Consider the following 11573-nt stretch of genomic DNA (forward strand, 5'->3'; position numbering starts at 1 on the left):
CGTAACTTATTTTTAAAATGTGTTTTTCAATTAAAAGACACATCAAGATTGTTTACCTTATTTCTAATGATAAAAAAGTGAACTATAGGCGTCGTTGAAGAATTTCAATCTGATCATCATCAGCAGTTCCATGTCATCAAATGCCACGTTTTTAGGGTTCCGTACCTCAAAAGTAAAAAACGGAACCCTTATAGGATCCCTCGTGCGTCTGTCTGTCTGTCCGTCTGTCACAGCCACAGCCTATTTTCTCGGAAACTACTGGACCAATTAAGTTGAAATTTGGTACACATATGTAAATTAGTGACCCAAAGAGGGACATGTTTTCTTTTTATAATTTTTAAAATACATAGGTTTGAAGTTATTTAAGAAAATAGCCAAAAAATTACCATTCCCCTCCCCTTTATCTTCGAAACTACTGGGTCTAAAATTTTGAAAAAAATACACAAAATAGTTCTTTACCTACAGATGGCAGGAAAACCTATTAGAAATGTGCAGTCAAGCGTGAGTCGGACTTATGTACGGAACCCTAGAAACGCGAGTCCGACTCGCACTCAGCCGGTTTTTTTAAACATTTTTTTTTTACACATATATATTATGCTTGATTTATTGAAGTGAAACTAAAATCACAATACCTATATATGCCTATAATATTTAAGGAGTCCATTCGATTCCTGATGGATCTCATCATCAGGACTCAAACTTGACAATACAATACAAATACTATATTACACACCTCAATAAAAGGAAACAACGCAAAAGAAAACAGAAACACAAGCAGAGTTTACCTGTAGTAGCAGATAACTTTTTTCTTTTAGGTGATTGGAAGCTGCTCTTGTTTCTTTTACAATAATCATGATCCAGTAAATGCGACTGTCTTGATATAGGTGGGTCTGTAAGTTAAAAAATGATTAGTGCAGTAATTGGCACAACACGTGCATAGTTATGTCGAAAGTTTAAAGGGCCATAATGTACTGTAAAATGTTGATAATTATTAAGAAGTACTGTATCCGTAAAAGTGTATGGCGACTTTATCAATGAATTCATTCATAATTTATCCATGCATTTTCGCAGTTCACTGTACTGGTATGTAACTTTACATTTTTCTAATATTTCTAGTGCCAGGCCCTGGGCCAATAAGGGTCTAACTATATCATTTTAATGTGTTTACTCGACTACGGCAGGAATTGCTGTCTACATGTATTGCTTACACGAAAATACCAATTTAACATTTTGTGGATATTTTGTATGGGAGCGACAAATTTTTTTCGCTATCTCGGGGTTGGTCCCATATTAAATGTTGCTGAGTAGGACCTATTACATTCACCCTGTAAATTATTGCAGGTGACTGGTGCATCATATATAGATGGTCAAGCAAATCTTGTCAGTAGAAAAGGGCGGCAAATTTAAAAAACGCGCGTAACCTTTCAGCAGCATAGACAGCCTCATTGACCGTAGTTCACGCTAAAGAGTCTGAATGTTCAAAAATTGGACTACACAAGAAAAGCACTGGAAAGTGTGTACAGAGTTGACGCGATGTGGTTGTGCTATAGACTGCCAAAGGAGATCGTGCATATGCAGAGTATGCAGACGCAATAAACTCCCTTGTGCGCCCATCTGCCAAAAATGCAAGGGCAACTGCTCTAACAAAAACAGGACAAGTGCGAGTCGGACTCGCCCACCGAGGGTTCCGTACTTTTTAGTATTTGTTGTTATAGCGGCAACAGAAATACGTCATCTGTGAACATTTCAACTGTCTAGCTGTCACGGATCGTGAGATACAGCCTGGTGACGCGGAGAAGCGGAGTCTTAGTAATAGGGTCCCGTTTTACCCTTTGGGTACGGAACCCTAAAAATGTAGGCGCGAAGGGTTATCGGCCCATAGGAAATTTGTGTTTCCCGCCTTTTTCTACTGACAAAATTTGCTTGACCAAGTATATTAACATTATTAACTCTATTTATGCCTGAACTGTGAGACCGTTTCCTTGTACGTGATTGGGATATTTCTTTGTGACTTAATCTTTGACTTGACAGCTGTTGCTCGACCATGTATGATTCTGTAAATATTCAAAGCATATAAGTCTGAGTCTGGCCAGCCAAATATTGCTGACAGACATTTCCTTGTTGTATCACCAATTGTCTTTGGTGATAAGTTAAAAGTTAGTTGTCAATATATGTCATTCATTCAATTGTTTGCGGTTTACCTACACTTCTAATAAATAAAAAAGTAAATTAATAAAAACATATGCACTGAACTTTCGCTACACCGTATCAACAAAGTTCAGTTTTCCACATTATGAATTCAATAAATGTTTATAAAATAAACGAGTCTTTTAATTTCATGTAATCACTATCATGTTTGACTAAACCAACAAATAACCATGATGGTATTTACATTAAGAACACAATTATTACATAGAATACATAGTTATATGCATTTACCTATGACAGTAATGTGAGTTGTCTCACAAACTTACTGTGTTTAACTTTACACAACGGTTTTGTCAGTATATCTGCCAACATATCATTAGTATTCAGATACTCAATAGTAATCTTATTACTATTTACAAGTTCTCTAATAAAATGATGCCGTATATCGATATGTTTGGTCCTAGCATGATGTAAAGCAGCCATCCTCTAAGTGTGTTCCGCGGAACCCTAGGGTTCCGCGACACCCCTGCAGGGGTTCCGCAAGAATTTAGAACACTATGCTTTAGTCGCCTCGAAAAATTTTACTATGCAAAAAACACACTTCTAAAAACTATTGTTTTATTGTAGGGTTCCATCAAGTATTTCGCTTTCCAAAAGGCTTCCGTCAAAAAAAAAGATTGAGAACCGCTGATGTAAAGAGCTTCTACACAATTTTAGCGCTGACTAATTGTCATTGAAAATTGTCGGTACAATTTCTTTCAGATATGTACTAATAAACAAACCCTCTTTACAAGAATTTGACAAAGAGCAGTATTCGGCTTCGGTAGAGCTAAGGCTAACTGTTTTTTGCTTGCGACTTTCCCAAGTAACTACTGACTCACCTATTTTAAACACGTAGCCCGTGTACGACCGGCGGTCCACGTCGTCACTGCCCCAGTCTGCATCCGCATATCCGGTGATGTCCAGCTGCTGCTTGCCTTTCTTAAAAGTCAAACGGAGATCCAAGGTACCTTTCAAGTAGCGCAGGACTCTTTTGGCTGCTTTCCAGTGGGTCTCTGTAAGTAAATGATTCATTAAATTGACTCAAGTAGCTAACTGCGTATGCGATGTCTGATCGGGTACAGATAGCAATATACATAAGAGAACCTACAAGACCTCTAGCTGTAAGAGATCCCTTATAGGGATAAGTTCGCCTTTGTACTTCCATTGCTGTAATTTATTTTTGTAAACCTGTGTTGTGTACAATAAAGTGATTACTACTACTACTACTACTCTATAATCATAGGTATCATCTCTTTGATTGCCCCTAGGTAACTTAAATCCTGTTTCCATGGGAGTAGGCGAACACTTTACACTCTTCCATCTGGGGGCACGGCAGTGCCCCCGCCAAGTCGAGCAAAACAAAGAGGCACGGCCGTACCATCCTTTTCTTGAAGCGATTCAGGCCATTTTCGACGTCCTGTAATTTTGTGCTGGCTAAAGCTAGAACCCTAAATTTTCAGTTACATATAGGGCTTAACATGCTTTACATATAATCTCAAAAACATTCAATTTGAACTTGTAGTTTAAGAATTATTGTACGTCAAAGTTCCTTAATTTCGACACTGACACACTCACTCACTCGCTCGCTGACCGATCATCATAATTCTAAGATACTTCTAGCATACCCACAAGCTTCAAAGGGTCTAGCAGGCTAAGCGAACAAGAAGTGCCCCCAACGACGGATTTGGTCATTCTTTCAGGTGGTGTACTGGCAGATCCTAAGAACTCTCTATGCTTAATATAAGTCCTCGATCTTCTTTTGTTTTCGAGTTATTCAGGATAATGTAAAATAATCAGTGTATCATTGAAAGTGTCATATTTTGGAAACTGTTCAAGTTAGATAAACCAAACAAAATTATATTTGACAACAATAAAATAGACTACAAAATGTATATGTTTTACCTGCATCATGTCCTTATACTTCATTATAAAAAAAAACATTTTATTTTTCTTCTCGTTTTTTTTTATACTTTTCGCGGAGGTTTTGTTTTGACATGACGCGCGAAGATTTATGCAAATATTTTTATATGTGTATGTAGTGGGTATTAATGGCTACTCATGCATTTTTTTTGTAGGTGTAGGTACCTCAGCGAAAAGTATAAAAAAAATGAGAAGAAAAATAAAATGTTCTTTTTTTTTATAATGAGTTGTACTCACAAGACATTGCTTCCCTCCAATTGTCAGCATCTGGACCACTCAGTGCTTCTTGTATAGTCCGTGGAGCATCTGGATCGCACGTGCCCGCTTGGAATCCAAAATGTGGAGAACCCGTTGAACTGTCCGAAGTATCCGTACTCTCCTCCTCTGGAATATAAGTTGCATCGGCCGGATCATCACATTCACCTGAGCTAGACGATCATGTATTGTGACCGTACTCGTTCGATCGCTCGTACTCTGAGAATTTTATGACAAATTGGCATTATCAGACGTACCACAGCTGTGATCGTAGCCCACAAAAATGGACTCGCCGGAAGACCAGCGCCGACTCTCGGGTCGGCATTATGCTGAGGCGAGCCCATTTCATGGTAAACAATATGTAATTATCTACCTATGTCTAACCTTATCATTGTTACTTTTGTATGTAAAACAAGATTATCACGAAAAATAAATGATTTATGATTTACCACTCACTACTAGTGTTAGCGGTACAGCCTGAAATTCGGGAATTAGCTGCAAATGGTGTTAAAGGTATGAAAATCGGTACGATTTATCTTTAGACCATTTGAATCAATTTGACCCGTCGCACCAAAAGAAAAAAAAGTAGAAGAGTTATGACGTCATCTTTTTTGTATGGAAAAAAAAATTTTTGTTCATAAACTAATTATGAGTGGTATTAAATGAAAGGGCATTCGGAGCCGGTTCTAAAAATAAATCACATTATTATATTTCCGTCACTATTATAAGAGTCTATAACCCTTTGTATGTTGACAATACCCAACAAAAATGTACTTTTTGCCTTTCGGATCTAATTTTGAACGCTTCAAAGTGATCGCATAAGCCACAGAACCAAAGATACGTAAATGACTTAGAGATACCTTTTTCCCACTCCACATTTCTTCAGGAGTGCTACCCAGTACAGCTTTCGTAGGACAGCGGTTTTTGACCATGTTAACGGCGTCCGCCCAGAATTCGTTGCTTAGGCCCGCATCTTGCAGCATGCATCTTGCAGCCCACATCACGGTCCTGTTCGCGCGTTCAGCGACCCCGTTCTGAGCAGCGGAGCCAGGAACAGTGGTTTGATGCACGATGCCATTGCTCTTGAGATACGCCTGAAAAGCAGAACTTGTGAATTATCCTCCGTTGTCGCTACGTAGCGATTTTATCTTTTTACCTGTCTGGTTCTCCACTAAAGCTTTAAACTCTTTGAACCTATCAAATACTTCACCTTTTTTAGTTATAAAGTACACAAACGTCTTTCTAGAATAGTCGTCTATGAAAAGCAAGAAATACCTCGCACCGCTGAATGAGGGAGATGGTAGCGACTAAGCCCAGGACCTCTTTAGCCCTGTTGAGAGATTTCTTAGGAAAGGGGACCCTAGTTGCCTTACCTTGTACGCACGCTACACACATTTCAAAATCTCTACTATCATATGATATACCAGAAACCGTGACGGCATCACGCACGCGAACAAAAGCTCTTTATTTATTCAACCATTTAAACTTGTTCCACGTGCGCTTATGCAGTTACAAGATTCTTTTAGTTTACGAAGACACTTTCCAACATGAATTTCCCGCCAAAACTTTGTGTAATATTTCAGTAGCCAGACTCTACTGAAAACGTAGGATAGGCCTTACGGGCAACAAGAATGTGCCACCAGTACAGCTGTGTCACAGACACGAATTCGAGCCAATCGTGCAGTCAACAATCAACCAACTGCGATTGGTTGATGAGTTCGCATCAAGCGCGCGCGATTGGTTGCAACTAGTTGCGTTAGACTGCACTATTGGCTATAATTCGTGAGGTACACCGCTGAACTAGCACTAGCACCATTCATAGTGCCCTAAGGCCCGTCCTTAGATATATGTTAATGGAAAACGTTTCAAGAGATTTAGCTGTCAAATACAAGCTAAAACTTACCCGAGTTACTAGGCCCAGCGATAGCTTCTACTTGAGGTAGTGAAACTTCATTGTCATTCCTTTTACCAACAATGTTTGAATAAGCATTATTGGAAAAATTCAGCTAAGTTTCATCAGTGATTGGAATAGCTTCAAGCTTTTGTAATGTCATGGCTTGAGATGGCAGCTGCTGTCCAGGCATGAATGAATCTGTAAATATTAAAAGTGTAAAAATATAATAAAAATCCTTTACTCATCCAAAAGAGGTATAAGTTATAACTGTCAAATAAAGGTTTAAAAATTACCCGAGTTACTAGGCCCAGCGATAGCTTCTACTTGAGGTAGTGAAACTTCATTGTCATTCCTTTTATCAACAATGTTGAATAAGCATTATTGGAAAAATTCAGCAGAGTTTCATCAGCGATTGGAATAGCTTCAAGCTTTTTTAATGGTATGGTTTGAGATGGCAGCTGCTGTCCAGACATGAACGATTCTGTAAAAATTAGTGTAAAAATATAATTAAAATCACTCATCTCATCTAAAAGAGGTAGGTATAACTGTCAAATAAAGGTTTAAAACTTACCCGAGTTACTAGGCCCAGCGATGGCTTCTACTTGGGGTAGTGAATAAACTTCATTGTCACCGATCGCCAGAGGGTCGAGATTCGTAGGAATGTTCCTTTTCGAATAAACATGACAAGGAAAATTAAGCAGCATTTCATCAGGAAGTGGATCAGCTTTTAAATTTTTTGAAGGTATGGCAGATGGCAGACGTTTTAAGTTGATTGTTTTTTTTATTAAAAGCTTTTTTTCGAAATGGTCTGCGCATACAAATTTTAATTCATGTAACTTTTCTATGGGAAGATATACCGTCTTCGTTCCCAATTATTTTGACCCACTGCTTGCACCTGAAAACATTTAAATGTGTTATATAATTACAGTTTGCAAGCAAAATGTAGCGTGAAAGGAAGATTCTAAATAAGTTTTTGGCAAAAATTTCATTTTTGGTACAAGCTTTTATCGCTGACTGTACTTTTCTTACGACAGACAACTAATACTTATCGAGACAATTCTAAAAACCCCTAACACAATTAGGTCGCGTTGTTTCATCACAGAGTTCCTATTGCCACCTCCTGTCCTGTCTCCATCATCAGATCAGCTCGAAGATTTGACAGACTACGGGACAGGTGAAGGCAAATAAAAGCTTGTAAAATGGGAAGTTATGTGACTGTTTCTGTTTCTGTAAGGAAGATATAGATCTGGGAAAATTTTCGGAGAATTAATTATAGTCATATCGCATGCAAGATAGAGCTAGACCATGAAAAGTCTGCAGCGATTTTGATACCTTGCCCACGCAGTGCATGTGTTTATTTTAAACGTCAAACGTCTTTGAAATTATGACGTAGAAATAACACTTGCACCGCGTGGGCTATCAAAATCGCTGCAGACTTTTCTTGGTCAAATTCTAACAGGAAATTTCACTCATCTTACTATATTATTTACATTGATAAAAAAACAAAGCTGAAGTTATCGATACTTGTAGTACATCCCTAGTTGACAATGAAAAGGATATGAAATATCAAATTTTCGATGTGTTTTGGTGTGTTTACACCAAAATAAAGCTAAAAGTATCTAAAGCAATACTTACCGGTCTTCATCCAACGGGAATTTCGCCATGAATTTCCTTTTTTCGGGAACATCGCGAGTGTAGAGATTGCCACATATTTCGCATTTAAAGGCTCTGATTTTCGGTGGCATTTACACAAAATCTATGAAGTCACTATATGTTTTTATCACATTTGATTGTATTTAAAAATGGTAAAGGATTTTGAAAATTAAACTCCAAGAAATACGCGAGTAATACATGCAAGGCGCCATGACAAGCAAAGCAATATGGCTGACAGTTGACTAAGTTGACTTGACAGCTAAATAGCACTGACGTTTTGTTTTGCTTTATTGGCTATGGTTAGGTCACTATTTTCCATACAAAACTTTTTTTTGTTCCTAGTTGCGTCAGCCTGGTCCCAAGTAGCACCGCAGAATGATAGTGATACAACTTTTCTACCTCACTTCATGGTTTGTAATAGCTCAGGGCTATAACCGCGAAAATCGAAGTTCGCAAATTGCCGGCATTTTTCTCTGTCACTCTAATTACGCCTTCATTGGAGTAAAAGAGAAAGATCCCCGCAATTTGCGAATTTCGGTTTTCGCGGTAACCCCTCTGAATTCGCATCCAATTGCATTGCATCATTGCATGGCGGCGTCACTTTCGTTTGCGGTAGAAAAGAAAGAGATACACATCTAGCTCGCTCAACAATTTAGCATATCGAACCACGACGTGAATACTGGGCTATAACCGCGAAAATCGAGAAAGATCCCCGTAATTTGCGAATTTCGGTTTTCGCGGTAGCCCCTCTGGCATTAATTTTTTTCAATGATTTTTTCTACTAGCTACACTTGTATATGAAATGTCATCTTTCGAAAGTTATGGACTTATGGTCATCTTCGCTTGTCTATGGCAAATTATACTTCGCTTAGCTATTCTTGATCTGTATTTCTTGACAATTTTTCCTTACTTGCATCTCGAAAATAGATCAAATTTGTTACGTCAAACTATGTTTTCAACCTGCAATGGGTTCTGAACCCGTAGGTGACGTTTAATTAAATATAAATGTGATTATTTATATATTTAGGAATTTAAAACTTGTACATTTGTATAGTGATAAGTATAATATCCATATTTAAAAGTTTATTTTTACCAATAATTTTGTTCATGAATAAGATATAATGTCCTTCGAGTACTTACCCGTGGCCGAAGACGAAAATGAAGAACCCATAGAACTACCAATCGAAGAAGATGGAACGTTGATGCTAACAACTGTGTCCGCGCAATTTCCCGGTTGCTGCGGCCTCAAGTATCGCCATCCGGAAACGAAAAACAACCGAGGTATAAGATTAAGAGATGGCAGGCTTTACCCTCCTCCAGAAGGATGGGGTAATCACTTGTATATTTGCAGCTTTCCTAAAGAAAACAAAAGGAAATCAGGAGAAAGCTCCGAAACATCATCAGTCAAGAACAAGAGAAATGATAACTTATGCTCTGATTTAATAGTATTAGGGCTGCCATGGAAAGCAACTGAGCAAACTGTGAGAGAGTATTTTGAGAAATTTGGTGAAGTCCTGATGGCGCAATTGAAAAGAGATGCAAAGACAGGAATGTCTAAGGGTTTCGCCTTCATTAGATTCGCTTCTTACACTTCGCAAATGAGGGTGTTGGCTCAGAGGCACATGATAGATGGCCGCTGGTGTGATGTGCGAATACCCAACTCCAAGGAGGGCTCAGTCAACTCTATGCCCTGTAAAGTGTTCGTCGGCCGCTGCACTGAAGAATTAACAGCGAATGACTTAAGAGAGTATTTTTCTCAGTTTGGAGAAGTTACAGATGTTTTTATTCCAAAGCCATTTAGAGCGTTTAGTTTCATTACGTTTTTGGATCCAGAAGTAGCCCAAAGTTTGTGTGGTCAAGATCATATAATAAAAGGTGTGTCAGTGAATGTGTCTAATGCGTCCCCTAAGCAAAACAAGAGTGGCTCCAACCAGCGGAACTTGCCAAGTAGAAACTATGATGAAGGTCATATGCACTCAGCATCAAACAACAACTCTTGGAGCAACCGTAGCATGGATATGGTGAACATGCAAGCACTTGGAATGTCTGGTCAGCACGGGCAGACTGGAGTAGCCGGTGGAGGCGGGCAGGGGCAAGGAGGAAGCATGCCGCTTGGTATGAGTGGACTCCCTGTAAACCAAGCATTGGTGGCAGCAGCACTCAACCAGGCAGCAGGTTGGGGCCTCATCAACAACATACCCTCTGGAGGGTCTGACCAAGGTGCTTTTGCCGGTCCGGGGTCCTCAGCACCGCCAGCTCCGCCCAACTTCCTGTCATGGATGCAGCAAGGTAACTCAGCACAGGGACCTTCTAGTCAGTGGGGACAGCGGCACCAGTCTCAGGGCCACTCGGTTTGATCCAATGTATGATTTGACAAGCTCATGATAATCTCTGTGATTGTAGCAACATTTAGATAGTTGTCATTGGTATAACGGGTTTTAGTCTGCTGCTGAGAGATGGTTTGTTTGTATCTTCATTGTTTGCTACTAATGTTATTTATTTCTAATGAAATTGCTTGTGTTTTGTTGTTTCTTCAAATCCGTAATATAATTAAATACCTCTTTGTCATAGGTCCAACACATGATAAATGACATCAACAGTTATAATATCAATATTGCTAATAACCTTATTAATATCCTTTAAAACATATAGTAATTCACATATTTTCATACTGAAGTTGGACAAAGGTTAGTGCTGGCCATTAGTCTATTTAATATAATGAATCCACATGTAATGTAAGATTCATGGTGTGTATCTGGATTGACTAATGAAGCTATGAGACTTCATTAGAATGTTTAGAATGGATGATTAGCACTTACTGATTGTTTTCTTCACTTGATGCTAAATTGCAAGTGCATGGTAACTGAAAACAGTGCTACTCTTAATGGCATATTATATCATAACTTTTTCAATATTGTGTCATATGTGAGCTTGATTGGTAAATACACTTGTGTTGTCTAGTGAATGACTATACCTAGAGTAGTAATGTGAATTAGAACTTGGCCAAGTCTTGAAGGTGCAACTCAACAAAATAAGTATTATGTGTTACAAAGCCTTATTTGAACCTTTTTGGAGCCTTAAAGGCATAGCTGAGACCTAACTCAATACTAATCTGGATGACAAATAGTATTCACTCCATTCACTTTTACTTTTGTTTAACTACCCTATCATCTAACTAGAGTCATGTGAAATTTGAACAGAGTAGGCATTATTTTCATTTATACTACCTAATAAGTTTATATTTAAATGCCCTTGCTGGCGGCATATGTTTAGCTCTACAGAACTTATAAAACATCATACCTTCTATCATGTTTATTATACTTATATTTGCTTTCATTTTTCTTCCTATTGTATATTATATTGGCTACTCTTTTAGCAGATGCAATTTTAAATTTAATTAGTTTGGTATAATAAATCCAAGTAAAACTCAATTTAGATTTGTATCTTCATTTATTTTGTAACTATAATACAGTTAGATGTTACCTGTGCTTTTGTACATTAATAGGTAGGAGTAATCATTAACAACAGACTGTTGAGAGTTCATACATATAAAAAATAGAAATCTATTGAATTGTTATCATTGTTTATCAAATAATGTTGTTTATTAAATTATTATGAACGCTTCCTGAAGTGGATGTGGTAATTAGATCAGATTGTCTAT

At 38.1% G+C, this 11573-nt stretch overlaps 1 protein-coding gene and 1 long non-coding RNA gene across 2 annotated transcripts; one reads left to right on the forward strand and one right to left on the reverse strand.

Moving 5' to 3' along the window:
* Nucleotides 1-4383: 4383 nt before the first annotated feature.
* LOC134793244 (uncharacterized) lies at nt 4384-7110 on the reverse strand. Its single transcript, XR_010144522.1, has 4 exons — nt 6831-7110; nt 6553-6740; nt 6269-6457; nt 4384-5459 (listed from the first exon to the last, which is right to left on the reverse strand). It is a non-coding gene; the product is annotated as an uncharacterized LOC134793244 (long non-coding RNA).
* Nucleotides 7111-8696: 1586 nt separating this feature from the next.
* Nucleotides 8697-11343, forward strand: LOC134792869 (TAR DNA-binding protein 43-like). The gene has a single exon (XM_063764299.1). The coding sequence runs from the start codon at nt 9034-9036 to the stop codon at nt 10267-10269; it is 1236 nt and encodes a 411-aa protein (XP_063620369.1). The 5' UTR covers nt 8697-9033; the 3' UTR covers nt 10270-11343.
* Nucleotides 11344-11573: the final 230 nt, after the last annotated feature.

Source organism: Cydia splendana, chromosome 8, assembly GCF_910591565.1.
Source record: "Cydia splendana chromosome 8, ilCydSple1.2, whole genome shotgun sequence".
Classification (NCBI taxonomy): Eukaryota; Metazoa; Arthropoda; class Insecta; order Lepidoptera; family Tortricidae; genus Cydia; species Cydia splendana.